Below are 26,740 nucleotides of genomic sequence, written 5' to 3'. Positions count from 1 at the left end.
GGTTGCGTGCGAGTGGTCCAGGCAGTGCTGGGACCCAAATGCACGTCCTGGCAACAGGGTCTGCTCATGGTGGCGGGACTCGTGGGGCTGGCAGGAGGCATTGCGGAGCTGGGATTTCAGCAGTGTTGGTGGGGGCATGCTGGGGATGACGTGTGAGGCGGTGGCGTGCAGTGCGGGTGCTGTGCATTGTGTTGGTCTTGCCCTTCTGGGTACGCGTGGGGGAAGTGAACAGTGCCCCATGGTGCTCGATGCTGCACTGTGCATGAGAGAAGGGCAGCATTTGTCCCGGGTGGCCCAACAGGAGGGGCTGACGGCAGGGGACGGTGACACAGCAAGGGCCGTCGCGCTGGGCAGCGCAGGGCTCTCGGGGTCCCGCGGAGCGGAGCCAACAGGCGGCGGGAGGGCAGGACGCACGGCCGAGGGTGCCCCCGCGCCGCGGCGGCCCTCGCTGCCGGCTACCTGTGCCCTGCGAGCGCCGCGCGCGGCGCCGTCATTGTGTGTGCCAGGCTGCGAGGAGGCGGGGGCAGGCGGAGGCAGCAGGGAGGGAGGAGCGCTCCAGTGATGCTTCATGCTCGCAGCTCCAGCCCTCCGGAGCCCAACCTGGCAAGCCCCTTCCCCCCCGGCCGCTGTCCCCAGCTGCAGGCGGCAGAGGATGCTCCCGGCATCGCCGGCCCCCGACGCGTGCTGACGTTGGGGACCCCGCCGGGAGCGGGTTGGCATCCTGCCGGGCTGGAGCCAGTGTGGCTGGGCCAGCAGGGCTCTGCAGAAGCATGAAGAAGATCTGGGTGAAGAAACGCTTCCAGGTAAGGGCTCCGGGCTCCCGTGCATGGCAGTGCACGGAGGAGGGGGCAGTGCCAGCGAGCTGGAGCGGATCCTGCCAGGCTGGGGATGGGGCTGTCCCGCCAGTCCTGCCCCTGCCACCTGGGGCTCCCCAGGGCTTCACCTACAGGGCTCCATTCCTGCCTGCAGAGCTGCCAGCGCCCTGCGTGTCCCTGGCACTCCGGGCAGCGCTGTCCCCGGAGAGGGACAGGGCAGATGCCTGGCACCGCCTTTGCCCGGCGCCATCCTCAGGAACTGGGCTCTGACCCTCTCCCCAGGCTTCCCCCCCACCCCATTCTGGTCCCCGTGCTCCCCTCTGCCCTCCCTGCCCTCCTGAGCCGTGATAGCAAATGGAGGCTGCTCCATGGCTCCCTCCAGCCCCGCTGCCGGTGGTCACGGACCTGGAGACGAGGCTTTGCATGCGTCATCCCCTCCGCGTCAGGAGCATGCCTGGCAGCGGCAAGGCTCCTCCGCGGGGCCCCTCGCCACTCGCTCTGCCACTGAGCAAGGACGTCACTCGGCCACGGGGAGGGGGGATGGGGACGAGCCTTCCAGGAAGGCCTCCCGGCTCCCCCAGGGCACGCAACCCCCAGCACGGGCTGCACGGCACCCCCGTGTCACCCTGCAGGTCCATCCTCCCCCCGCAGGGCCGGGGAGGGGCTGCCACCCGCAGCCGCTTCGCGGTGGGTGCAGGAGGTGCCTGGGGACACAGAGGCCCTGGGACATGGTGGGGATGGGCTGGATGCACCCGAGCCGGGAGCGGGGTGCAGGGGGTGCTCGCCTCCCGCTGGGGCAGGGAGGGTCACGCTGACTGCCCTTGGGGCAGTGCGCGCAGGGACTCGGTGTGCGCTGGGGACGGCTCTGCTCCGTCAGCCCAGGCGCTGGGAGCATCTGGACCCCCGCAGTGGCAATCCCTCCGCATCGGGTGAGCCACCTCCTGCCTCCCCATCTCCCGTCTGTCCCTGCCCCTTGTCTGTCTTGTTCCTGTGGCACTGGTGTTGGGTGCTGTTGGTCATCATGCACCAGGCGGTGGCAGGATGCGAGGGCTGTGCTCCAAGTCCCCAGGAGACCCTTGGGGCTCCCGTGGGGCCTGTGATGCTGCCTGGGGAGGTTATGGCCCTGCAAGCCCTGGGAAAGGTCCCCAGGCTGGGCAGGGTGGCTCCGCGCATGGCCCTGGGCCAGCAGGGCAGAGCCTTCAGGGTGCTGAGCCCAGCTGCCCCTGGCCTGGTGGGGACCGAGAAGGCTCCCGGGGCTCCCCAATTCCATTTCCTTTGGGGTGCAAAGGAAACCCCAGGGCTAGGAATGCATCCACCCCTTGCCCAGCAGGCACTGGAGCCCAGACCCCAGCGCCACGGCAAGCATGGCGCTGCCTGCCCCCTTTGCATGGCCATGCAACCCATCCTAGCTCGACCGACCCCTGTTAGGAAGCAGAGGGGTGGCTCTCCCCCGGGTAGGGCTGCGCGACCCTGCGTCACCCACCCCAGCAGGTGAGCACCGTCCCCGCCGAGGCTGCGGGCTGCCCCATCCCGTCCCGCAGGGACCCGCTGTGGTGCAGGGGACACGGGCGCAGCTGCCACCCCGGTGCCGGGGGACAGAGCCTAGTCCAGGCCTGCCGGCCGCGTGCACCAGATTCGGTGGGGAGCTGATGGCGCCAGTCCCTGGGGAAGCCACGAGAGCACCCGTTAATGGCACTCAATTGCATTTTCATTTTTTAATGGGGGAATTATCCGCCGATGGTGCAGTTAATCACTCGTGTATCTTTCCCTGGCCTGGCAGGCGGGCTGCCAGCCAGCACCGGCACAGCCAGCCGAGGCGGGAGGTGAAGCCCGGCTCAGGCTGAATACAAATGTGGCTTGTGCAGGCGCTGCCCTCGGGCCTACGCCGCATGCAGGCAGGGCTGCCGCCCGGCCGAAGCCCCCCGCGCCGCCCGCCCGCAGGGGCTGCTGCACTGGCAGGGCTCGGGGCTTGCAGAATGGATCTGCTGCCCCTCGAGAGGGCAATCGAGCCTTGATCGTGCCTGTCTGCCTGCACCTGGCGCTGCCTGGCTGCCCCCTGCATCCCCTTTGCATCCTGCTTGCCCTGCCTGCCATGGAAATCTCCTTGTCCCTCTGCACGGGTGCCCGCCAGGCCCAACAGCTGGCTCTCCCCGGGCCGCTCGCTGCCTTGGCAGGCGGTGCCCGAGCTGCTGGCACGGAGGGCAGCCGGGCTGGCGAGTTGTTCCCGGCGCCTCTGCCGCGCGCCCGGCTCCCTCCGCCCGCGCAGACGGCAGGGATGCATGCGGCCCCCGCGCCGCCAGCCCCGCGCGGCGGGACGGTCCCGTGCCGCTTGTGCCAAGGTGGCCTCTGCACAGCTGGCGCAGCCTCCGCGCAGGAGGGAGGCTGCGGCCCCTGCCCTGGGTCTCTGCCTGGCTGCCTGCACCTGAGCCAGGGCTTGGAAGATGCTTTGCTGGCCCGGGCTCTGTGCTGGCACGCGCTGTGCCTTCAAGAGGGCTGCAGAGCACTTGGGCACCTGCCCTGCTGCCGCCGGGTCCTGGCAGCGGTGCTGGGGCAGCCGGGGCGCACGGGGCTCTGCACCCGCGGGGAGCCCCCAGGCTCTCCTGCTGCTGGGCTGTGCTGCCTGGAGCAGGTGGTGTGCCACCTTTTGGAGAAACAGCCGCAGAAAGGCACTCGAGGTGCCACGGGGACGGTGTTTCGTGGGTGCGCCCAGCTCCAAGCTGTTCAGCTGGGCGAAGGCAGGAGCCTGTCAGCATCAAGCACCATGGTGGTGACGCACGGCAGGAGGGAGGCCCGAGTGTTCCGTGTGGAGCCGAGCGCCAGCAGGGGCAGGCACCCAAGCCGGGGCCCTCACCTGTGCGCGCTGCATGCGGGTCGCACCTCGCGTCAGGGCCGGGATGCTCCTGGGGAAGACGTGCGTGTTGCTGCAGGCGCGCACAGGCTGACAGGTGCCAGCACGTGCAACGACCCGGGAGACACCAAGGGCTGTGTGCGCGGCTGTGCAGGCCCTAGGCGCCCTGGCTCCGCCTGTGCGCGTGGTGCGTGGGCTGCCCGTGTACGTGGGTGTGCGCAGGGGGTGCTGTGCGTGCGCGCCGTGGCGGCTCCGCTCCGCGCTGCCGTGCAGGGGGAGGGAGAGCCTGAGCACGGACGGCTGCGCCGAGGTGTGCGAGCGCTGTGTGCACGTGCGCGGCACCGCACACATCGCGGGGGTGCCCTGCGCACGCCGTGGCGTGCGTGTGCCACGCGGGACCGCACGTGCATGGTGCCGCCCGGGCCGTGCCCTGTGTGCCAGGGTGTGACACGCGGGTGCCGGTGCCTGTGTCACGGCAGTGCTCCTTCTGTCTCCAACCCTATTTTGGAGTGGTCATGCACAGGGTTTGGATGGACATCGTGGGGGTCATGCACACCTAGACAGGGACTGCGCCACTCGGCAGCTCTGTGTGAGGCCAGGCAAGCCCCGAGCTCCCCGCACTGCCCTGCCTCCTCCTCCTCCCGGTTGTCCTCGCGGGGTGCCTGCCGGGGGGATAACGCTCTTCTCTCTTTTCCTTTGCAGAAAACCGGCCACTCCCGGCGCTTCGGGCGCTTTACGCATGGTGCGTTGAATTACCAGAACCCCGTCCTGCCCTCGCTCCCCGCCGAATGCGTCTGGGATCGGGGGGTCTGACCCACGCGAAAGGGCCCTTCCTGCTCTGCCTGCGGCGCTGGGGAGGGAGCCGGGGAGCCCAGGGCTGGGCTGTGCCCGGCACCCCAGAGCAGGGCCTGTGCGCGGGCAGGCACGGGGCGCTCTGGGGTGGTGTGTGGCGGAGGGGGGCTGCAGTGGGGCAGGGGATGCTGTGTCCTCCCTGCCCACCCGGCTGCAGGGCAAAGGACGGACTTCTTGCCGAAGACCCAGGTCGTGGTGGCTTGCAATGGCCAGGGTAGCCCCCGTGGCTGCATGAGGCTCTGCTCTCCTCGCCCAGGGTGTTCCCGTGGCTCTGAGCTGGTTGGGCTGCATCCTGCCTGTGGGAGGCTTGCCAAAGATGCTCTGTTTGGGCCCACTTTGTCATGGCCCAGAAACTTATTCTGAGAGCACAGGGCTGCTCTCTAGGAGCATCACAGCTTTCCCAACCGGGCTACAGGGTATTGCGATATTTTGCAATGCTTCCCACAGGAGGGTAGAGGACAGGTGTATTTGCCACAAGGCGGGTGCTGGCACCCTGAGCCAGTGGATGTGCGGGGGACACGCACGGAGCTCTCTGCGCCGGAGCGTGCAGCGGCTGTGGGTTGCGGCGCTCTGCAGGGCCCGGTGCTGCACAGCGGCCTGAGACCGGCTGTGGGGCAGAGCGGGGCCAGCGACAGGACCGTGATGTGGGGAGGGGCTGCCTCGTCTCGTGCCAGCAGTTCGGTCTGTGCGAGGCGGGAAGGGGCGTCTGCGTGCTGCATAGCGAGCACGTGGGAGCTCAGGAGGTGCCAGAGTTGTGCCCGTGCCCCACGGGCACTTGGCCACCGCTATAGGGTTTGGGTTACTTATTATGGGGTCCTAAGATGGGGCAAATGCCCAGTCATTCGTCCCCACTGTACCCCAGGCCTGGCATGTGGCACCAGGCTCCCAGATGCGGCAGGATGCTGCCCCATGCCAGTGTGGGGAGGTGCTGGGGACAAGTGTCCTTCCCCACTGCCCCCCGCGTCTCCGCAGGCCGGGCCGATAACCGGGTGTTGATGTCTCTCTCTCTCTTGCTGCCCCTATGGAAGCGAAGTTTTCCGCTCCTGCAGGAAACAAAGCTACGGTAGGACGGCACTCGCCTCATGCCGGCCCCCGTGTCCCCAGACGGACCCTGCGCCTCCAGCTGCTGCCGTCCCCTCTCTCTGCTCCTGCCCTGCTGCTGCCCCGCTGTCTGCACCAGCCCTGGCCACGGCCACCGTGCAGCTCGCCACTGCATCCCCTGTGCTGGCAGCGTCTTCCCACCCTCCCCAGACTACATCCCGTCCCGTCACCTGCAGCAGCTCCTGCCCCCTTCTCCTGACCCGCAGCATGTCCTTCCTGCCACCCTGGCTGCGCTCGGCTCCTTCCCACCCGCTCCCGCCTTTCCCTGCTGGCAGGCTGTGCTCTCTGCTTCCCAGCAGAGCCGGTCCTGGTCACAGTCTTACCCCCATCCCTGGCATGGCCTCCTCCCACACTGCCCCGGCCCTGATCACCTGCTGTGGACTTGGTGGGTCTGCGAGGGGCCGTGCCAGCCCCCACCACCATCCCCATGTCCCCTCACCCTCCGTTTTCCCCCCGCAGACTCGGAGACCGGCGAGGATGAGCCCAGCGACCCCCAGGTGACGCAGCGCAGCGAGCTCCAGGATGAGACCACTTTCAGCACCCCCACGGGTGAGCCGAGGTCCCCAGGCTGTGCTGAGCACAGCCAGCATTGGGGTCCCTGTCAGGAGGAAGCCACTAAAAAGGGTTTGGGTCAGCCTGGCGCTGCCTGGTGCTAGCTCCACACTGCACCCGCCGTGCCCTGTGCCAGCTTGTGAGCAGGGCGCCGGGCTGGTGCCCGCGAGCTCCCCGTGGCGTCTCACCCCTCTGCTTGCAGGCGAGTCCGACACCCTCGTGGACGCCTCCATGAACACGACGCCGACCTCGGTGCTGGCCCTGTCGCAGGCGGAGGAGCGCTCCAGCTGGTCGGGCAGCCAGCAGACCGTGGTGGAGAAGGAGACGGATGCCAGCCTCCCCGCAAGGGGACCCTACCTCCGCCCCAGTGCCTGGCAGCCGCAGGGAACCCCAAGGCAAGCAAACGCGCCGGCCCCGCATGGCGCCGAGGTGCGGCACCTGGGCGTCGAGCCGCTGGTGCGGGCATCACGGGCTAATCTGGTGGGCACGAGCTGGGGGTCAGAGGATAGCCTCTCGGTGGCCAGCGACCCCTACGGCAGCGCCTTCAGCCTGTACCGAGGACGGGCGCTCTCGCTCCACGTGTAAGTAGCCAGAGGGAGCGCGCGGAGGGGACATCGCGCTGGGGCCATCTCCTCCAACCACCGCAGCCATCTTCTCCCCTCTGCCTGGGGCTTTCTTTGGCTTCTCCATCCCTGGATGAGGAACGGAGGCTCTGAGTCATAGGCAGCGCTGGCCCTGGTGAGAAGCAGGGAGCACCCTGGGGAGAGGAGGGGACAGGCATTGGGGTGAGGGCGCTGGACACAGGCAATCCTGGAGCTGGGTCCTTTTTGCTGTGGCTAGATGGAGGCTGGTGCAAGCTGTGTGCCACGCTTTGCAGCCCGGAGAGCGGGCACCTGGGGCTGTGCAGGGCTGCCCGCTGCCGGGGCTCGGTCCCCACAGCACAGGGGACACACTGACGTGCTCAGAGCCCCCATCCCTCCCCGCCGCCTTTGGTTTCCCATGCCGCAGGCCTGCTCCTTCGATCTCCATCCTGCCCCTTTGCATTTGAGGCTGCTTCTTCCACCAGAACCTCATCTCCACCTTATGATTTCTGCACCGCAACTTCCACCCCTCCTGGCCGCGCTGCCAGCAGAGGCGGGCGGCAGGGCTGGGGCAGTGGGATGGTGGGGGGCACCAACACATCCCAGGAAAAGTGGGGCTCCCCACTGCTCTCTTCCCTCCAGTCCTGTCTGCACAGCAGCCCCAGACTGGGGACTTGCTGGATGTCCAGTGTCACAGCTGTGGGCATCCCTGCCCAGGCAGGTGTCTCTGAGCGCCAGCCTGCTCTGCCCAGGACTATTACCCAGCCCAGCCCGGGCAGCTCCGGTGCTCTTGGCATGGCTGGATCCCTCTCCAGGACCCCTCAGGTCTCCCCAGGCCCAGAGTTCCTGTGCCCCACTGCCCCGGTGCTGGGGCCAAGGGCAGGGCTGACGCAACATGTGGGCGAGGAAGGACTCTGAACCTGTGCCTGTGTCCTCTCTGCTTGCAGCAGCATCCCCCAGGGGGGCTACCGCAGAGATGACCCCCAGCCGGCCCTGTCTCTCCAAAGCCCGGTGCTGAGCCCCCGAGGTCCCCCGCGGCTCTGCCGCTGACCGCCAAGCCCCCCATCCTCCGCTCACCATCTCCTCGCGCCGGCCTGTGCCCATCGTCTGGAGCCGCGACCCAGACGTCTGCCCGGGGCCCCAGCGTCCTCTCCTTCACCCCGGTGACTCCTCGCAAGAAATCTGCAGTTCCGGTTGAGTACCAGGACACTGTCCCCGAGGAGTATGAGGAGAAGATCAAGAAGCCCAAGTCCTCAGGGTACTCACAGGGCAGCACGCAAGAGTCCCGTCCTCAGACGCCCATGAGCGACACGTCCAGCCGCGTCTCCGTGCGGGCATCGCCCAAGCTCGTGCGCTCCGGCTCCAAGATCTTTGAGAGGCTGCAGTACTTTGAGGAGCGCCGCAGGAGCCTGGAGCAGGCGGACGGCGCCTTCCCCGCGCACCCCTGGCTGCCTCTGCGCAAGACGCGCTCCTTCGACCAGCCCGGCCTGGACTCGCGCCGCCCCTGCACACCGGGCGGCTCGCGGGAGGACGTGCGGGACGGCACCCGCTCGGAGCTGGGCAGTGCGGCCTGCCGCCGCCTGGCCTTCCGGCAGAAAGCCGCCTCCTTCGACGAGCGGGGCAAGTTCGCCAGCCGCGTCTACGACATCGAGCACAAGTTCTCAGCGGAGCTGAGCCGCATCAAGCGCACGGTCTCCAAGCAGCAGCTGAGGCGCTCCCAGGAGCTGGCCAAGCCCGGGCCGCCCCGGGCACCCTCGCCGCAGGTGGCCGATGAGCCCGCGGCGCCCTGCGTACAGCGCACCCAGCCCTTGCAAGGCGCCGTGGGCCGCAGGGCCACACCACTGAAGGCCTTCCCGCCGGCGGAGGACACGCACGTCATCCAGCACCTCGCGCTGTCCAGTGTGGCGCTGGTGGGGCCCAACGAGGAGCCGGAGGCGCCGCGCGGGCGCAAGGGCCTGGCACGGAGCGGCCCCCTGGCTGAGGTGGAGGAGGCGGGCGCCAAGAGAAGCCTGCAGCATGAAGGTGCCGGGGAAGTGAAGAGGAAGGAGCAGTGGCTGTTAGCACAAGCCACGCCGCGGGGCCGGACGGCTCTTTTGGAGGCGGGCGCTGGCCAAGGGAGCCCATGCCCGGATGGGGGCTCCGCCGGAGGAGCCAGGATCCCCGCGGAGGGGAGCGAAGCCCTGGCCGCCAGGCTGGCTGTGCCCCACAGGCTGTACCGGCGGCCGGAGGCGCCCACGGAGGTGCGGTTCCTGCCCTGGGCCAAGCCAGGCACGGAGCAGGAGACCCGCCTAGAGAGGAGCTGGCCCGGGCATGGCACAGCCCGGGAGCCCGAGAGAAGGCAGACGAAGGTGGCAGAAAAGAAAGAGAGTGTGCGGACAGCTCAGGAAGGCAGGAGCACGCGGAGCAAGGCGAAGGGGCGCCGAGCCAGGCCCACCTCTCCAGAGCTAGGTAGGGGCATGGCTTTCCTGCTTGCCACAGGCCGTCTGTGACATCTTGGCCCGGGCAGGCTGCACTTGGTGGTACTGACAGGGCATGATCCCCAAGTGTACCCAGAGGACACTCTAACGGCCTTGCTGCTCTATTCCTGCTCTCCCCTGCCACCGCCTCTGGTTCCCAGAGCTGCCCCATCTTTGAGGAGCTCCCTGCTCTGTCGTCCCCAGCTTTGCCACCACTCTGTGGCTGAGCCTGTTGCAGCTCTTTCCTCCTGGCAGTGACCAGGGACCTGTTACCAGCCCCGTAACACCATGGGGCGCGAGCAGCCAGCTCTCTGTGCAGGGCAGGGATGGGCAGAGGGTACCACCGCTCAGCGCATGCACTGCACAGGACCTGCGTTTTCTGCCTGTGAGAGACCTCCCTGCCCGCTCACAACCACATGGCTCATCTCTCCCTATGCAGAGTCCTCCGACGACTCCTACGTGTCAGCTGGCGAAGACCCCCTGGAAGCTCCCATCTTTGAGATCCCCATTCAAGACACGGCGGTGGCTGTGGGCGCGGAGGTGCTGCTCAAGTGCATCGTCACGGCCAACCCACAGCCTGAAGGTGAGCGGGTTTGGGGGCTGGGGAGCGCGCCACATGGGGTGGCAGTGGGGCCCAACACCAGGTGCTGTGGGGCTCCAGCACAGCTCTTCCACTGCCTCCCCGTGTTCACATCCCCCACTCCAATTCCGTGCCGTGCAGTGCTCAACAGAGGGCAGAGTTGTCCCGTGGAGGCCACGTGAGCCTGAGGCCCTGAATAAGGGACAGTGTCGGGCATTTGCTGCAGGCCACGTGGTGGTGGTGGCTATTGGCACCCACGCAACCAGGAGCCCTGGGGTGACCTGGGCTGGCAGAGCTCTGTGCCCCACAGGGATGTGATGTGCCCACCCCAGGGGCACCCTGTCACACTACCCAGGCTGAACCGAGCTGCTTAGGTACAGGGACATGGCATGGGCAAGGCACCTGGGGACAAGCAGGGGAAACACTGGTGATTGCCCTGCACCAGGCTATGGGAAAGCAAGAAGAGAAGCGTCGCTTCTGCAGACACGAGTGGGTGATGCTCCAAGATGGGGCTCCAGTGTGGCAGGGCACTGGTTCCCAGCCACAGAGATCAAGGCATGTGGGCAGCAAGGAGCTGGGTAGGGGACACCAAACAACCAGGGCTAGTGCCAGGCACAAAGATGGGCACCAGGAAGCTGGCCCTGAATGCTGTGCAGTCCCGGAGCCTCCCGCAGCCTCCACTGGAGGGCAGGAGGAAGCCAGGAATCACAGAGGGACCCGTCCCTCTCTCTCCACCAGGGCTGTGGGTACCTCAGGGGTGCCCCACAGTGACCTGCCTCTGCCCACAGTGTCCTGGAGGAAGGACGGGGTCCCGCTGAGGAGCAGCCCCGCGCGCCCCATCAAGGCGGAGGGCGAGCGGCATACTCTGCTGGTCAGGAGCGCCCGGGTGGCCGACGCCGGCCTCTACACAGTCACCGCGGCCAACGAGGTGGGGGCCACCTGCTGCAGCGCCATTCTCAGCGTGCGGCCCGGTGAGTGCGGGGCGCAGGGCGGCCGGCGGGCGGGCGGGCGGGCGGTGCGGCGGGCCGGCTGCCAACTCAGCCTCTGCTGTCATTGGGAAGAAACCGGCTTCCTTACCCTACAAGGCTCTGTCTGAGCCGGAGCAGCTGACGCGCTGCCGGCGAGCGTGCAGGGGAGCGGGCTCAGGCCGTGAGCATCCTCGCTGCCCCACAGCAGCGCCGTGACCGGCGGCCCCCTGCCCTGCTCTCCCCGGGGCTCCCCTAGTCCCGCAGCAGCCCCGGGAGCTCCCCGTGCCCAGAGCCTCCTTAGGGAGGCCGCGCTGGGGGGAAGAGTGCGGGAAACGGGCGCTGCAGCGAGGCCGCCCGCGGGGCACGGTGGGGTCCCGCACCCCCGCGGCAGCTGCGCGGGGGCCGCGGCGGCGCGGGCGGGGGCGGGCGCCGGGCCCTCCCCCGCGCTGCTGGCCCGGCCCCGGGGGCCGGGCGGCCCGGGGCGGCGCTCGGGCGGGCAGGGCGCGGGCGGCGCTGCCCGCTGGAGGCGCCCCCGGCGCCGCGCTCCGGCTCGGCTCGGCTCGGGGCAGCGCCCCGCGGTGAGTGCGGGGCACCGGGGGGCGGAGGGCGGCCGGGTCCCCGGGGTCGGGCGCCCCACGCCGCTGCCGGCCCTGTCCCAGCCCCGGGGCATCCGGCCGGTGCTCGGGGCACCCGCGCTGCCCGTCCAGCAGCTCGCTCGCCGCTCTGTGAGGGGTAAGGGGATCCGCGACAGCAGGGCCGGGGCCGGGCCAGCAGCCAGGCTGGAAGGGGGCCAGCACCCTGAGCTCCCGGCAGGGCTTTGGCAACGGGGCTGGAGCGCACGACTTGCCCCCCCACCCTGCTGCACCTTGCAGCCGTGGCCCCCCCGCCTCCGCCGCCCCATAGCCACCCCGTGTCCGCCTGCACCAGCTTCCCGCATAGGCCGGAACAGGCGGCCGTGTCGGCTGCGCAGGGAGGGGAGCGCAGCTGCCAATGTCACCTTCAGCCCTTCCCGGCTTGGGACGGGGCAGCCATTCCGGGAATCCGGTCAGCTTAAGGATGGGAGCATGGCCTGCTGCGTAAGAGCCACTTGAGCCGTGCTGTCGCCTTGCGGGATATCGCGTCCCTTATCGTCCCATGGAATGCCTCTCACTCCCTCCCCCCGTGCAGCTCGGCACCCCTTCGCTGCTGGGTCCTGGCTGCCTCCGCACTGCTCTGTGGCAGGATGCACCCAGGGGTGGGTGTCCCTGGGCCCCCAGAGCGCAGCGTGGCAGGGAGGAGGCCATGGCTCTGCTTTCCTCTCTCTGCCTGGTGCCAGCTGCTTATCCAGCCTCTTCCCTGTGCTAGCTCCGGCTGTGGAGAGGCATGGGAACTTGGCCCCCCCCCTCGGCCAGGTCAGCCCCATCACGTCGGATGAGGAGTACCTGAGTCCCCTGGAAGAATTCCCTGACTCCGGGACGCCCCAGCACCGGCCGGCCATGAAGCTGCAGCCTAGAGCAGAGCACGGGGCTGCCCGCAGCTCCCCGGAGAGCAGCTTCAAGGCTGCACCCACCTTTGAGGTGAGTTGAACCTCCTGGCAGAAAGAAGGCATACCCTGTGACTGCAGCCACATGGTCCCTGTGCCCAGAGACACTGCGTCAGGCTTTCCTACTGGGCATTGCTCCTGCCTACCATGCTCCATGTCGGCTCCGCATGCCCCAGGGCCACTGTCGTGGCAGGGGACCTGTGGCCCTAGGTGCAGTGATGGGGACATGGACCCTGGGCATGGTGCTCACTGCTCTCTAATGCCCTGCTTCCCCAGGTGGCCCTGTCGGACCAGTCGGTGCTAGAGGGGCAGGATGTCAGCATGCGTGTCCGTGTCCGTGGGGAGCCCAAGCCCATCATTTACTGGTGAGTCTCTGTGCTCGCTGGGTCACGGCTGGGCTGGGGATACACGGGCATGGGGACTGCCAGCTTGGGGCAGTCCCAGGGAGGGAGCTCCAGTCCAGAGCAGGGTTGGAGGAGATGGAGGCATTTGGGGAACGCTGAGCTGGGTCTGCAGGAATGAGGATGATCATCCTGCTCTCTGCTTGTCCCCTCCGGCAGGCTGAGGAACCGTCAGCCAGTGAAGTACGGACGCCGGCACCATGCGGAGGAGGCAGAGGGAGGCCGGGGGCTCTTTGCACTGCACATCCTGGCGGCGGAGCGCACCGATACCGGCTTCTACACCTGCAAGGCCGTCAACGAGTATGGCACGAAGCAGTGCGAGGCCAAGCTGGAGGTCAGAGGTAAAGCGCCCGGCGCCTGTCACCGTTGGCCACGAGAGGCCAGCTGGCTCCAGAGCCCTGCATGAGCCGGGTGGGGAAGGGGCCGCTGCAGACGCCCTTCTCGGCAGTGCCACTGGGAGCAGGGCAGGAGGCAGCCTGTCCCTTCCTGCCGCGGTGCAGCAGCCGTGTGAGGAGCAGGGAAGCAGGGCTAGCCCCACGTGGGACCAGCGCTTCCCATGGGTCTGTTATCCTGGGTCCCAGCCACGCCAGGACCCCCGGCCTGACCCAGAGCCTGCTGCTTTATGCAGCCTGGCTTTTCTCGTGCTCCCCCATGCCCACACAGTGCCCCATATCCTGGGGCAGTGTCCCTGGGGCAGTCGCCCATGGGAGCTCTCCCCACAGCTCCCTCTCCCTGCCCCGGGCTGCTCGGAGGTGTCTTTTCCCTTCTTATTCCCAGCACAGAGCAGGTGCTGCCCATGGGCACAGGGCTGGCCCATGGCCCTTGCCATCCCTCCCGAGCTCTGCTGGGGCTCAGGCCTCCTCCTGGGTCCTCTCATGCCCTGTGTGCAAATGGCGAGCTGAGGGCCAGGCTCTTCCCTGCATCCCCAGAGACCAGGGAAGGAGCCAGCGGGGATGAGCCACATGGTCTTCCTTCCCTCGCTCCTTGCTTCGTGCACCTTGCTGCCCCCGGTCCTCCCTGCTGTCCCCCCGCAGGCCGTGCCCGTGCTGCCCCGCACTGCTTGCACCCCAGCGAGGGAGGCCTGAGCCCAGCAGCCCCTGCCAGGACCCTGCTGGGAGCCTCTGGCTGCGGCGGGAGCTGTGAACGCGCCCGAGCGCTGGCGGGGTGACGGCAGAGGCAGCAGGCCGGGTCCGGGCAGGGCGTCTGCGGCGTGCGGCTTTGTGCGCTGCTGCGTGTGCTCGCGCCCCTGCCGCGTGCCCGTGCGCTGGCGTGTGCGTCCGTGCCGGCCCCGTCTGCGCTGCACTAACCCTTCCGCTTGCTGACTGCGGTTTCTGTCTGTACGCAGGGGGAGTACGATAAGGGGGTGCATCTCTCGGCGCCGCGGCCGCGGGGCTCTTAGGCGGACACCTCTTAGGCAGTGGACCTCACCCTGTGTTATTACCTCCTGCTCCATTCGCCGCCTCGTCCTGGACGCACCGCGGGGACACGTGGGCCCTCGACCGCGGCCATGGGCTTGCTGGATGGCCGGGGGGAGGCGGAGCGGAGGCCGAGCAGCGGGGCGGGGGGGCTGCGGGTAGCGCCAGGCACCCCCCGAGCCGGGCCAGGGCGGCTGTACGACGCTGTCTTGTCTCTCGCTCTGTCCGTTTGTCCGTGTCTGTGTGTCCTGCTCCTCTCCTCGCTTTCAAGGGACGGGGAGCAGGGAGCTTGGCCCGCAGTCGCCTCTGTGGGGACATAGGGAAGGGGCCTGGCGCAGTGGCAGCTCTGCAGCAGTCACCTGGGGGACAAGAGGCCCGGGGACCCCTGTGCAGCACCCTGCCCGCATGCAGGGGGGCTGGTGCGGGAGGTGGGGAGAGGCCTTTGCCTTTGCAACAGCAGCCCGGGCAGCAGCCTGGCCGTGCGGAACGTCCCTCGCCGCATCCCCAGGGTTCAGGACCAGCGGGTGCCCCCGAGCTCCACTCTCTTCTCCCAGTGGGGCTTGGCGCGGGGAGGGCTGCGAGGCCGTGGCCCTTTTTGTAGCTCTAATAAAATCTGTTTGGTAAAGCGCTGTGTGGTGTGTTCCTGGCACGGACACCTCCCCTCACCCCCATCCCCTCCCGGCCGCCTTCCCCGGTCCGGCTCAGCTCTGCTTCCACATCTCGCCCCCACCTCCTCCCCGCTGCACCCTGCGCCTGCACCCCTGCCCATGCCCGGGCGTCCCCGCATGCCCCCGCCCCGCACGACCCGGCCCGCCACCTCCCACGGTTGCTTTTCAGTTGCTGAGACGCGTCTTTCTCTCTCTTTCTCTCTCTCTCCCGCCTCCCCTGGGCAGCTCGCCCCGAGTGCCAGTCCCTGGGCATCGTGGCGCCCCTGCAGGACGTGGTGGTCGGGGCGGGGGAGCTGGCGCTCTTTGAGTGCCTGGTGGCTGGCCCGCCAGACATGGACGTGGACTGGCTGTCGCGGGGCCGGCTGCTCCAGCCCGCCCTGCTCAAATGCAAGATGCATTTTGACGGGCGCAAGTGCAAGCTGCTGCTCACCTCCGTGCACGAGGACGACAGCGGCATCTACACCTGCAAGCTCAGCACGGCCAAAGGTAAGTGCTGGACATGCAGCCCACAGGGGATCTTTCTTGGGGTCTGGCCCTGGGGGGGGGGGGGGTCAGCCCCCCTTCTGGGGCCCACAGGTCTGGGTCTGTGCTATACAGGAGAGCTGGTGACTGCTGGAAGGGGGATTTATTGGGACAGGGAGTGATTTCCAGCCCTGGGAGCTGGGGAGCTTGGCGGTCACTGCCTGGCACGTGCCCATCCTTGGGCTCTCCAGCACCCTCAGGGCAAGGGTCACATCCAGCCGCAGCACCCCGAGCCCAGGCAGCTCCTCTGGCAGCATACAGGCGGTCCCAGGGAGGCAGGCGGAGAAGGTAGCGCCCTGGCTGCACGAGGCACCCCAAGAGGGCTGTGTTCCTTGGCTGCAGCCATGCACAGCACTGGGTGCACTCCTCTCTTGGTGACTCAGCTCCAGGTGCCTGTGTCTCCCTGCTGGCCTGGGAGGTGGCACAGGGAACAGGCCAGGTGTGCTGTGTCTCTGGCTGCAGCCAAGGACGAGCAGCGAGACCCAGCACCCTGCTCGCCCCAGCAGCCCCATCCGGTGCCCTGCCAGCCCCCTGTGCCCGTGCACATGCACAGCCTCTGCCTCCAGAGCTCAGACCCACCTGGTCTCTCTGCAAAGTGACAAGGGGTCCCTCTCCCACTCCCCTGGCCCCAGCCTGCCTGTGCAGCCTTTCTTCAGGAGGCAGCTCTGCTTCTGTCACAGCAGCTGGTACAAGTTGCATCCCAACGCAGAGCAGGTTGTATGTCTGTGGATGTGAGGGACCTTCCGGGGTTTGAAGCTGGGAGCAGTTTGGGAGGTGAGGTGGTGCGTCTGGAGCAGGGAACCTGCACTCAGCCCCACACTGCCCAGGGCGCTGCATCTCCTGGTGCTGATGCTTCGGGCTTGCTGCCCCATCCCCAAGAGGACAGGGTAGCCGGTGTCCTGCACTGTGCCTCTCCGTCATAAGGTGAGGATAGGGCATCCTCCTGCTTTGCTGGACAGCCGGCATCAGCACCGGCATGAAGAGCGAAAGGGGCTGGCAAAGCCCAGCCCTTGCACAAGCGCGTGCGCTCAGGGTTCCTGGGGCACACGCAGACACGCACCCTGTGCTGGGACACAGCCTCGCACCCAGTGCGCTGGGGCTCAGCCCCGCTGAGCGGGTGCCGTGGAGGTGGGCTGGGGGCTGCACTCGGGTACAAGCGGGTGCGCGTGGCTGCAGCTCACCCGCTCTGCCCCCGCGTACCCGCGGTCACGCCACTCGTGCCCGCCCCAGCAGCCCCCGGGCACACCGTGCTCTGCCCGCTCTCCTTGCAGACGAGCTGACCTGCAGCGCCCGCCTGACGGTGCGGCCCTCTGTCCAGCCGCTCTTCACGCGCAAGCTGGAGGATGTGGACGTGGTGGAGGGACGGACGGCGCGCTTTGACTGCATGATCAGCGGGACGCCCCCACCGACTGTCATCTGGACCCACTTTGGTAATCCCCCAAGCCCAGGACTCACCTGGGGCTCTGCCAGGCTGAATGGAGATGCAGAGCCCCAGCCGGGGGTACCACTGGGGCCGGCAGCAGGGTGCTCATACTGTGTGCGTGTCTCCGTGCAGGGCAGCCAGTGCAGGAAGGGGAGAATGTGCGGATTCAGCGGGACGGGGGGCTCTACTCGCTAGTCATCGTGCACGTGGGCAGCGAGGATGAGGGGCACTACACTGTCACCGCCAGGAACATCCATGGACACGTGGAGTGCTCTGCCGAGCTCTACGTGGAGGAACCTCGACCCTCCGCTGCTTCCCAGATGTAAGAGCCAGGAGGAGGGCCTCTGGGGAGAAGGGAATGGACTCCCTGGGGTGGAAGGAACTGCCTTCCCCCACTCACTATCCCATGGGATTTGGAGAACAACAGACTTGCGCAAAGGGCTGGAGAATTCCCCGGTGTGCCTGGGCTGCATCCCTCCCAGCAAGGCAGGGAATGTCCTTGGCCCCCAGGTCCAAGGCGGGCCCTGCAGTGGCTGCACCATCAGCACATCCTGCTGCCCGCAGCCTGGCACCGCTGCATGCCTGGGGCGCCCTGGTGTGTCCGGCTGCGCTTCCCCGCGGAGCTGTGCCGGGCCGAGCCGCGCGGTGCCGTACGGCGCCGGCTCTGTGAGAACTTGGCCCAGCTGCAGTTCTCACTGCTCTGCGGAGCCGCCCTCCCGCCCCCGGCCCGCCGCGGCTACACGCGGTCACGTCCCCGCTTGGCTCCGTCCTGCAGCAGCTCCCAGCTGGGGACACCATCCCAGGGGGCAGAAATGGCCCTCGGGGGCTGCTCCCTTTCCTGGGATGTCCCCTGCAGACTCTCAGCCCTTAGTCCTGCTGCAAGGAGCACCAGGATGGAGCTACGGGGTTCCCTGCAGGGTCATCCTTGCAGCTGTGCCATGGGGTGACAGCTCCCCCCTGGGACGGTAGGGCACGTCACCCGGGCCTGCCTGGTCCTGTCGGCTTCCCAGGGGCTCCTTACGTCTCTGCTGGGACTGGGAAGGGAACCTTGCAGACACAGCTGTCCCCGCGAGCCTCTCTTCCCAGCACAGCCCTGCTCCCGCCTGGGACATGCACCGGCGGGGTGCCATCCCACATAACACCTGCCTGCTCTGTGAGCCTCTGGGGAGGCTCCCAGCCCCTCTGCATGGCAAGTCCCTGCCCCAGCCACCCCCCGTCATCGCCGTGCTTGTCAGGCAGCATATGTGGTCCTGGGGAGTGCTGCAGCAGGCTGGGCTGGGGGCTCCCTGCTGCACCTCACATGGAGCCCACACGGTGGTGGTTGCAGCTCCAAGCTGGAGAAGATGCCATCCATCCCGGAGGAGCCGGAGCAGGCAGAAAATGAGATGGAGTGCTTCACCATGCCTGACTTCCTCAAGCCACTGAACAACCTGGATGTGGTGGAATCCAAGGAGGCGGTGCTGGAGTGCCAGGTGGCCGGGATGCCCTACCCCTCCATCACCTGGTTCCACAACGGCTCACGCATTGACAGCACCGACGACCGCAAGATGATGCAGTGTAGGGCTCCCTGCGTCCTGGGGCTGCGTGTTCTGTAGCGGGGCTGGCAGTGGGGCTGCCACCAGGGCTTCCAGCACTGCAGTGACACCAGCGTGGGGTGGAGAGAGCGGGGACAGTGCAGCCCCTACAGCCCTGCTCGTGGTCCCCTGGGAAGGACACGGCACCTCCTTAGCTTTCATACCCGCTCTGCATGCTGACTCCCCAGCCTGACCGTCTGTGGGAAAGGTAGCTCTGTGCCGCTTTGCTGATGGAGATCTTCCCTCCCTGTGTCTGCCTCGTCCCCACAGATAAGGATATCCATCGCTTGGTGTTCACGGCCGTCAGCCACGCACATGCTGGTGTCTATAAAAGCGTCATTGCCAACAAAGTAGGGAAGGCCACGTGCTACGCACACCTCTATGTCACAGGTAAGGAGCGGTACTGCTGGGGCTTCACAGACACTCATTGCCACCCCCCAGGCTGTGCCCTGGGGGGTCTGTGGCCTTTAGCAAGGTCAGGGACGGATGATGGGACAGTTCAAGTTGGAAGGGGTCTCATGAGGCTTCCAGTCCTGCCTCCCACTCAAAGCAGGGATAGTGGTGAAGTCCTCACCTTGCAGGATCTTGCCCCATCCTTGGCCTTCACACCTCACATGGGCCTTGCTGACAGCACTAACCCTGCAGTCCCTGCCAGGCCTGATGGTGGACGGGTATTTCCAGTGCCTGACACCCCTTCCCTGCTTTTCCCATGCAGATGTGGTGCCAACCCCACCAGATGGGCCTCCCACCATAGCCTTGGTGACCGGCAGAACCATCACACTGACGTGGAACAAGCCCAAATGGCTGGACACTGCCATAGGTGAGGGGGCCAGGGCTAGGACATGGGGTGGGCAGGGGTGTTCAGCAATGTGATGCAGCGTGCAGTCAGGCTCAAGGCTGGGGGCTGACCACTGACCCTCTCCCCAAACAGACCCTGCCTCAGTGACCTACGTGGTGCAGATGCAAGTGCTGGGCACGACACAGTGGATGGTGCTGGTGACTGGTGTGCGGAAAACCACCTACACAGTGCACAGACTCACCAAGGGTGCCCAGTACCTCTTCCGTGTCATCACTGCCACCCCCAAGACCAACAGCAAGCCCTCCCCACCAGTGGGGCCCGTGCAACTCCTGGATCGGGGTGAGATGGACGGTGGGGAGGGGTGCTGGGGTGGATGGATGGATGGATGGATGGATGGATGGATGGATGGATGGATATCCATCCCCAGTGCCAGGTGCCAGCACAGAGAGGGGTGGCATGGTGTCTGGAGGTGGTGGTGATGATGTGTGTGGCAGGTCCCTACCTGGAGACGGCCCCAGTCATCCTGGACAAACCAGACTTGGTCTATGTGGTGGAGGGTCAGCCAGCCTCTATCACCATCACTATCAACCACGTGGAGGCCACTGTCACCTGGAAAAGGTAGGACATGATTCAGTGCCCATGACTTGCCCCATGCCCAGCATCAGCTTACGGGGTGCACAAAGGGGGTCCCACACCAGCTGCTCGTGTAGCCCTTAGCTGAGGGTCCTCTGTTGGGGCTGGCAGGCCAGAGGGTGATGTCCAAGGCTGTGTGGAGCTATTCATGGAGGCCATGGAGTACAGCGGGGCAGGGTCTGCCTGTGGGTCAGGAGCTGGCCATGGGGCTGTGAGGTGGAGCTGTCTCTGTGTCTGCAGACAGGAGCTTCACAGGGCCGGGGAGGAGGCCGTGGGGCAGGAATGGCAGCAGGCTGATGGCGTGTGCCCACAGGGGTGGCGTGGTGCTGGCGGAGCAGGAGGGCACGTGCGAGGTGATGATGCCAGACGATGATCAGCACTGCCTGCGGCTGCTGCAGGTGGGCCGCGGCGCTGTGGGGCCACTCACCTGCGAGGTGAGCAACCGCCACGGCACTGCCCACTGCACCCTCCACCTCCGCCTCGCAGGTAGGTGCCCTGCATCGCACCACACGGCCCCCTGCCCGTGTGCCGTGGGGGTGCCCCATGCCCAGGTACCCCAGATTAGCATTGTCCCATGGAGCCCCATGCCATACGTGGCACTGCTGCTCTCCTGTATATAATGGGGTGGCACTGCCGCATGCGGCTCTATGCTCACAAGCTTTGGGGATCAGCTTCTCCATGTCCCATACCTGCATCACTGCTCCACAGTACTCCACATCTGTGTGTAACGGCCCACTGTGCCCCATGCCACATGCTGTGGAGCTGGCACTACCCCAATGTCCACCATGCTCCTACAATAGGGGACCGCCCCATGACGGCCCTCACCCAAATGCACTGGTGTGGCACTGCCCCACGATACTCCCTGCCCCTGTATTCCAGCCTGGCACTGTCTCACAGTGCCCCACACCTGTACACCATGGGGCAGTACCCCGTGGTGCCCCATGCCCCGTCTCTCTGCAGAGGCACCGCGCTTTGAGTCCATCATGGAGGACATCGATGCCCAGCAAGGCGAGACGCCACGCTTTGCTGTGGTGGTGGAGGGCAAGCCGCTGCCGGACATCATGTGGTATAAGGTGGGCTGCCACCCCCAAAACCCCTTCCTGACCCACAGCCCTCCCCCATCAGACCCACAGGGCCTGCTCCTTGCTGCTACCTCACATCCGTGCCTGTGACAGGGCTTTGGGTCTGAGTCTGCCCCAGTGATGTAAGATACACCCCGTGCCAAAAGCCCCCAGCCTTTCTTTGTGCCCTACCTGTGGGGAAAGAGTGACAGCATTGCATTAGGAACTGCTTGAGGATGGCATGGAGCTCCCCTGAATCCACTGTCACCCCCAGGACGGGGAGCTGCTGGAGGAGAGCAGCCACCTGAGTTTTGTGTACGAGGACAACGAGTGCTCCCTGGTGGTGCTGGGTGCTGCTGAGCCCGACAGTGGGGTCTACACCTGCACGGCCAGGAACCTCGCTGGGGAGGTGTCCTGCAAGGCCGAGCTCGTGGTACGCACAGGTATGGCTGGACCAGCCCTGTGGCACCTTCTCCTGTGCCCTGGCCCTGCTGGGCAGGTCCCTTGGTACCTCGCTTCGCCCCTGCCAGTGCTTTTCCTTCCCTCAGCCCAGCCCGCTGCTGATGCTGCCATGGAGGAGGATGCTCTGCACAAGGCACGACGCCTGACTGACTACTACGATGTGCATGAGGAGATCGGCAGGTACGAGGCCATGGGGATGTGGCAGGGATGCTAGAGCCTGGCTGCATCGTGGGGCTGTGATTCCAGGGACTGAACTCCTAGGCCCTGGTAGACTGGATCCTTATGCAGGAGCAGCTGTGGCCATTTGTGGGCAGCAGTGTAAACTGGGGAGTGGGGACAGTTGTGGAGAAGTCAGATCTAGGATATCCTGGAAGATGGTCCTGGAGGGCTGTCAGGGGTGCGTGCAGCAACCTGCCGAGCGGGCAGCTGCCCAGGCTGCCGTGGGAATGGGGAGGACTCCTGGCCTCTTGTTAGGCTCTTTCCAAGCCTCTCCACCAACCTTCTTATTCTCCATGGCCCCCTCATTGCCCCCCCATCGCTGCATTGTAGGGGGGCCTTCTCATACCTACGGAGGGTGACAGAGAAGAGCAGCCGGCTGGACTTTGCTGCCAAGTTTGTCCCCGGGAGGACCAAGGCCAAGCAGTCAGCACGCCGGGAGCTGCATATCCTCTCACAGCTTGACCACGAGCGCATTGTTTTCTTCCACGATGCCTTTGAGAAGAAAAATGCCGTCATCATGGTCATGGAGCTGTATCCTGCGGGCACAGCCCAGCACAGCTTGGGAGCGCACGGAGCTGGGGCGCAGGGGAGGGCTGGGGCCAGGTGGGTGGGCAGAGCGGCCCATGGAGGAGCAGGAGCCAAGGAGAGGGTAGAGCGTGGCTGGGCATGGCGTTTCTGTGCTCCTTGACCAGGGTCCAGCTGTGCTGAGGACGAGCTGCTGGACAGGATGGCGAGGAAGCCCTCAGTGTGCGAGTCCGAGGTGGGTGACCCATAGGGGCTGATGGGGTAGAGAGGGAGCCTGGGGGCCCTGGGGTCTACCCTCGCCCTTGGGACCTGCAGGGCTTGTTGCAATGTCCTTCAAAGGAGGCTGCAGCCCCCTTATTTCCTCCACACAGGACTGGTCCCCTGCCCCACATGGGTCTGACCCATGCTCAGGCTCCTGCCTGGAGCCAGTGACCCCAACCCCTTCTGTCTCTCACAGGTCCGGTCCTACATGCGGCAGGTCTTGGAGGGGATCTGCTACCTGCATCAGCAAAAAGTCCTGCACCTGGACATCAAAGTGAGTGCAGGGCTCTCCTGGCCCTGTTCTGTTCCATGTCTCCCTGCCCTGGCACACATGGGCACACAGCTCTGCCAGGCTGGAGGGCAGGCTCAGGTCCTGTTCACGGGGGACATTCCTTCTTCTCACTGACCCTGGGCCCTTCCTGGGAAAGCTGATCCCTAGGGAACAGCCCTTCTTTTGTCTGCTGCCCCATGCCCTTTGGTCTTCCCTGCGGGCAGTGCCAGCCCGGCCTGTCCCCTGGCAGGAGAGCTTCCTGCCAAGCTCCCGTCTGCCCGCACTGTCCTGTAGCCAGAAAACCTCTTGATGGCGGATTCGAGCAGTGAGCAAGTCCGGATCTGCGACTTCGGCAACGCGCAGGAGCTGACACCCGACGAGCCGCAGTACTGCAAGTACGGCACCCCCGAGTTTGTGGGTCCCGAGATCGTCAACCAGAGCCCCATCTCCAGCGTCACCGACGTCTGGTAAGAGCAGCCCTGGTGCAAGGGTGGCCCCTGGCACAGGTCTCCCTGCTGTGGTCGGGACAGGGCAGGATGCACCAGAGAGGTCCTCGGGAGGCTTGGGGTGCCCATTGGGCTGCTGGGGAGCCAAAGTCTGGGAAGGTGCCATGCAGTAACTGTGCTCTCCTCTCCACAGGCCAGTGGGAGTCATCGCCTACCTGTGGTAAGTGCTTTGTCGTGCCCTTGGGAGCCACAGGAGCATCCTCCTTTCTGCCCCAGTAGCAGTTTCAGTGCTGGGGTCTGGGTCACAAACGCATCTCTGCAAATTCAGCCTTCTCCCCAGCCTCTGCAGGCTGGCTTGGCTTGGTCTCCTTCGTGGCACTAGGGCTGGATCGAGGGTCCTTCTCTTGGTTCCCAGCATATCAGGACTTGTCACACTGTGCCCCATATCCCCCATGGCTTGATGACATGTTCCCTCCCTTGGCAGCCTCACGGGCATCTCCCCTTTTGTGGGCGAGAACGACAAGACCACGCTGATGAACATCCGCAATTACAACGTGGCCTTTGAGGAGAGGATGTTCCAGGGGCTCACACGGGAAGCCAAGGGCTTTGTCATCAAAGTGCTGGTCAACGACAGGCTGTGAGTGGTGCAGGGAACCCCTGTCCCCTCCCAAGTGCTCATGGTATTGGATACGTGGACAGTGGGTTCCAGGATGGGGAGTGTGCGGCAGGTGGGAAGGGCTGGAGTGGAGGAGTGGCTGGCATGGAGTTGGGCAGGTAGAGGTTGGCTGCACATGTGGACACCCCAGGACCATATTCCGGGGCAGTGATGGGTGTCTGGGGTTGTCAAGGCTCTGATAGGTCCAGCTGGGCTGCAAGGGTAGCTGGATGCAGCTCATGCCCTGGCTCAGGGTGTTGTTCCCCCCATCCACGTTGTTTCTTCTATGTCATGACTCTTATGCTTAGAAGAGAGTGGCAGCCCACATATTTCTGGGGTGCTTGAGGGCAGAAGCATGGAGAGCTGTGTACATGGATCAGCCTGCTGGGGATAGGACTTGTAGCATGGACACCTGCCTCTTGTACCCTTCTACCCTCCCCCTGGCTGGCCTAAATCCCCTAGTTTCTCACCCAGCAATGTTGGTTTACAGGAGACCCACTGCAGAGCAGACCCTGGAGCACCCCTGGTTCAAGGTGAGCCTGGCGGAGACCTGGAGGTACTGGGGTTCCTCTGAGGCAGCTGCAGGGTCTGTGCCATGATACTCTCCTCTCCGCTTGCAGACACTGGCCAAGGGGAAAGTTATCAGCACCGACCACCTAAAGCTCTTCCTCTCCCGTCGGAAATGGCAGGTAAAGGCGGGACGAGGGCAAGGGCAGGGCCACGAGGTGGGTATGGTGAGGAGGGGTGCTGGCTCGGGCTGTGCCGTGGGTCTGACTCAATAGGGTGCTGCGGAGGGTGCTGGGCTTTATTGTGCTGGGCTGTCTGCCTGGGCCTGATGTATCCCTCCCGGCTCTGTGCAGCGCTCGCAGATCAGCTACAAGTGCAACATGGTGCTGCGGCCCATCCCTGAGCTGCTGGAGGACACATCCAACCACCTGTCCATCGCAGTGCCCCGGCACCTCAAGGAGTCCCCAGCTCTGTCATCCTCCTCGGACTCGGATGACTTGGATGAGCTGCCCTTCATCCCCATGCCACACCAGGTGGAGTTCTCCGGCTCCCGCATGTCGCTCAATGAGATCCCCACGGATGATGAGACCATGGGGCCAGCCGAGGGACTGAGGGAGGAGGTGGCCGTGCAGGGGGATGTGTCTGCCATGGAGTGGCAGAGTGAAGGAGCAGGCAGACCAGCGGTGGCCCTGGGGAAGAGGCCAAGGGCTGCTTTGCCACGGCGGCCCTGTGCAGAGGCAGAGGCCCCCGGATCTTCCGATGAGGAAGCCCCTGAGGCCCAGAAGCGTCCGGAGCATCCCCGCAAAGCTGTGAGAAAAGGCTCCAGCCTGGAGTCCCCAGAAAGCACCCGCAGGGCAGCCCAGCGTGGCGAGCTGAAGCGAGGCAGTTCCGCCGATGGTGCCCTGCTCAGCCGGGCCCCGGGGACCGAGGATGGGGCTGAGCCAGGCCTGGGAGCCCCGCCGGGTGCTGGCCAAGGCGGCCTCCATGGAGCTGCCTCGCCGCAAGGGGGGCCTGGGCGAGGACGACCACGCGCAGCGGCTGGAGCTGATGCGGCAGCGCCTGCTGCGGGGCAGCCCCGTGGATGGGCAAGGTCAGCGGCCTGCGGGTCCCCTCCTGGAGACGCTGGGGGTCAGCCCTGACAAGAAGGTGCTGCGGCCACCGCGGCTGGAGCAGCCGGCCCAGGCAGGGCCCCGGCTGGTGCGTGCGGCGTCCAGCGAGGCCACCTCGCCGCAGCTTTTCCCCCAGGAGCGCCTGCTGCAGAAGAGCAGCTCCTTCAGCCACGGCGACGCTGAGCCTGTCATCCGGCACCGCCGCTCTGGCGCGCCCCTGGAGATCCCTGTGGCTCACATGAGGGCCCAGCGGCTCAAGGAGTCCCCCTCGCTCTCGGCCCTCTCCGACTCCCGGCCCCACACGCCGCGGGATGCTGGCAGCCAGCCGCTGCCCCCGGCGCTGGAAAACCGCCTTCTCCCGGGCACTTCCAGCCAAAGCTGCCCATGACAGGAGACGCGTGCCGGAGGAACAGAGCCAACCTGGAGTCCGAGTGGCTGCTGGGGGGAAGAAACCTGCAACCGAGAGGCATGAAGAAAAGGTGCCCGCCAAGGCTGAAGCCACCAGAGCAGCAAGGGGCCTGGGGAGGGGGCTACTGTGGCAAGAGCATCCACGCCGCAGCAAGTGGGGTCCTCTGCTCCCGGAGCCCGAGCGCCCAAGACATCTTCCTATGCGGATGTCATGCAAGCCATGGAGCCACACGAGCTGGGGAGCCAGTGGCTGAGGAAACCCCAAAGCCCCCCACACCTGCCCCTGCTGAGCCTCCGCACCAGCACTGCCAGAGAGGCTGGGAGCCAAAGCCCACCAGCTCCTCGAGCTCCCTGCTCATCGAGGACATCGACTCGGAGGAGGTCTTTGAGGCCAAGTTCAAGCGGAGCCGGGAGTCGTCCTTCAGCCGCGGGCTGAAGCTCCTCACCCGCTCGCGCTCGGAAGACCGGCACTTGGCCAGCCCTCGTCCCGCGATGAGGGCATCTACCGGCCCACGCGGCTGGTGTGCCCCTGGAGCTGCGCAAGGGCCGGCCCACCGGCTTGGTGGAGAAGTCCAAGTCAGTGCAGGACCTGCACGAGGTGGAGAAGGATGTTGGCTTCATTCGGAGGATGAGTCTGCGCTCAAGCGGACACCACCTGCAGAGAGGAAGAAGACCAAGGGAGAAGAAGGAGGAGGAGAAACCCCAACGCGTGGGCGCCGTTTCTCCTGGAGCCTGGGATTGGGCAGCTCCAAGGAGCGGAGGGACTCCGAAAGCCTCAAGTCAGAGCCGGGTGCTGGTGGGAGCGAGTCGCCGGTGGTAGCCGTGCGGAGGAAGATCAGCGCCACCATGGACCGGGTCTCCTCGCGGTCTGCGCAGTCTCTCAGATGAGCGAACAGAGATGAAGGGGCCAAGGAGCAACCGGAGAAGCGCCTCTCCCTGCTCGACGGGCCAATTCGGAGGGGGAGAGCCTGCGGCAGGTGGGCGTCACGGCGCAGAACCAGGTGGGCCCCCATCCGGCATTTGCACCCTCCTCCGAGTCTCTGCAGTCGGAAGGCAGCATCCTTTCCTCCACGTCTGCCAAAGGTGAGCTGAGGGCTGGGGGCTCC

At 66.3% G+C, this 26,740-nt stretch overlaps 1 protein-coding gene across 1 annotated transcript in view; it reads left to right on the top strand.

Annotated features, from left to right (window-relative positions):
* The first annotated feature begins 577 nt into the window (after positions 1–577).
* SPEG (striated muscle enriched protein kinase) overlaps positions 578–26,740 on the top strand; it is a 31,554-nt gene continuing 5,391 nt past the window's right edge. The window contains 41 exon segments of the mRNA XM_088519503.1: positions 578–803; positions 4,366–4,405; positions 5,549–5,578; positions 6,076–6,165; positions 6,371–6,749; positions 7,697–7,731; positions 7,734–9,197; positions 9,645–9,788; positions 10,574–10,756; positions 12,098–12,309; positions 12,552–12,640; positions 12,836–13,017; positions 14,985–15,245; positions 16,553–16,711; positions 16,837–17,026; positions 18,032–18,261; positions 18,549–18,668; positions 18,994–19,098; positions 19,210–19,416; positions 19,572–19,695; positions 20,024–20,196; positions 20,671–20,783; positions 21,046–21,214; positions 21,320–21,413; positions 21,783–21,983; positions 22,152–22,212; positions 22,435–22,512; positions 22,804–22,976; positions 23,149–23,175; positions 23,440–23,592; positions 24,101–24,143; positions 24,231–24,299; positions 24,471–25,067; positions 25,069–25,572; positions 25,574–25,730; positions 25,733–25,852; positions 25,855–26,109; positions 26,112–26,147; positions 26,150–26,272; positions 26,275–26,571; positions 26,574–26,717. Coding sequence (XP_088375629.1) covers positions 771–803; positions 4,366–4,405; positions 5,549–5,578; positions 6,076–6,165; positions 6,371–6,749; positions 7,697–7,731; positions 7,734–9,197; positions 9,645–9,788; positions 10,574–10,756; positions 12,098–12,309; positions 12,552–12,640; positions 12,836–13,017; positions 14,985–15,245; positions 16,553–16,711; positions 16,837–17,026; positions 18,032–18,261; positions 18,549–18,668; positions 18,994–19,098; positions 19,210–19,416; positions 19,572–19,695; positions 20,024–20,196; positions 20,671–20,783; positions 21,046–21,214; positions 21,320–21,413; positions 21,783–21,983; positions 22,152–22,212; positions 22,435–22,512; positions 22,804–22,976; positions 23,149–23,175; positions 23,440–23,592; positions 24,101–24,143; positions 24,231–24,299; positions 24,471–25,067; positions 25,069–25,572; positions 25,574–25,730; positions 25,733–25,852; positions 25,855–26,109; positions 26,112–26,147; positions 26,150–26,272; positions 26,275–26,571; positions 26,574–26,717 — 7,864 coding nt within the window. The 5' untranslated portion in view covers positions 578–770.

The sequence above is a fragment of the Tinamus guttatus genome, unplaced genomic scaffold (assembly GCF_059628265.1).
Source record: "Tinamus guttatus ecotype Peru unplaced genomic scaffold, ASM5962826v1 Tinamus_guttatus_pri_ptg000060l, whole genome shotgun sequence".
Taxonomy (NCBI): Eukaryota; Metazoa; Chordata; class Aves; order Tinamiformes; family Tinamidae; genus Tinamus; species Tinamus guttatus.
The sequence above is the reverse complement of the archived record's forward strand: the minus strand, read 5'-3'. Positions and strand labels throughout refer to the sequence as shown.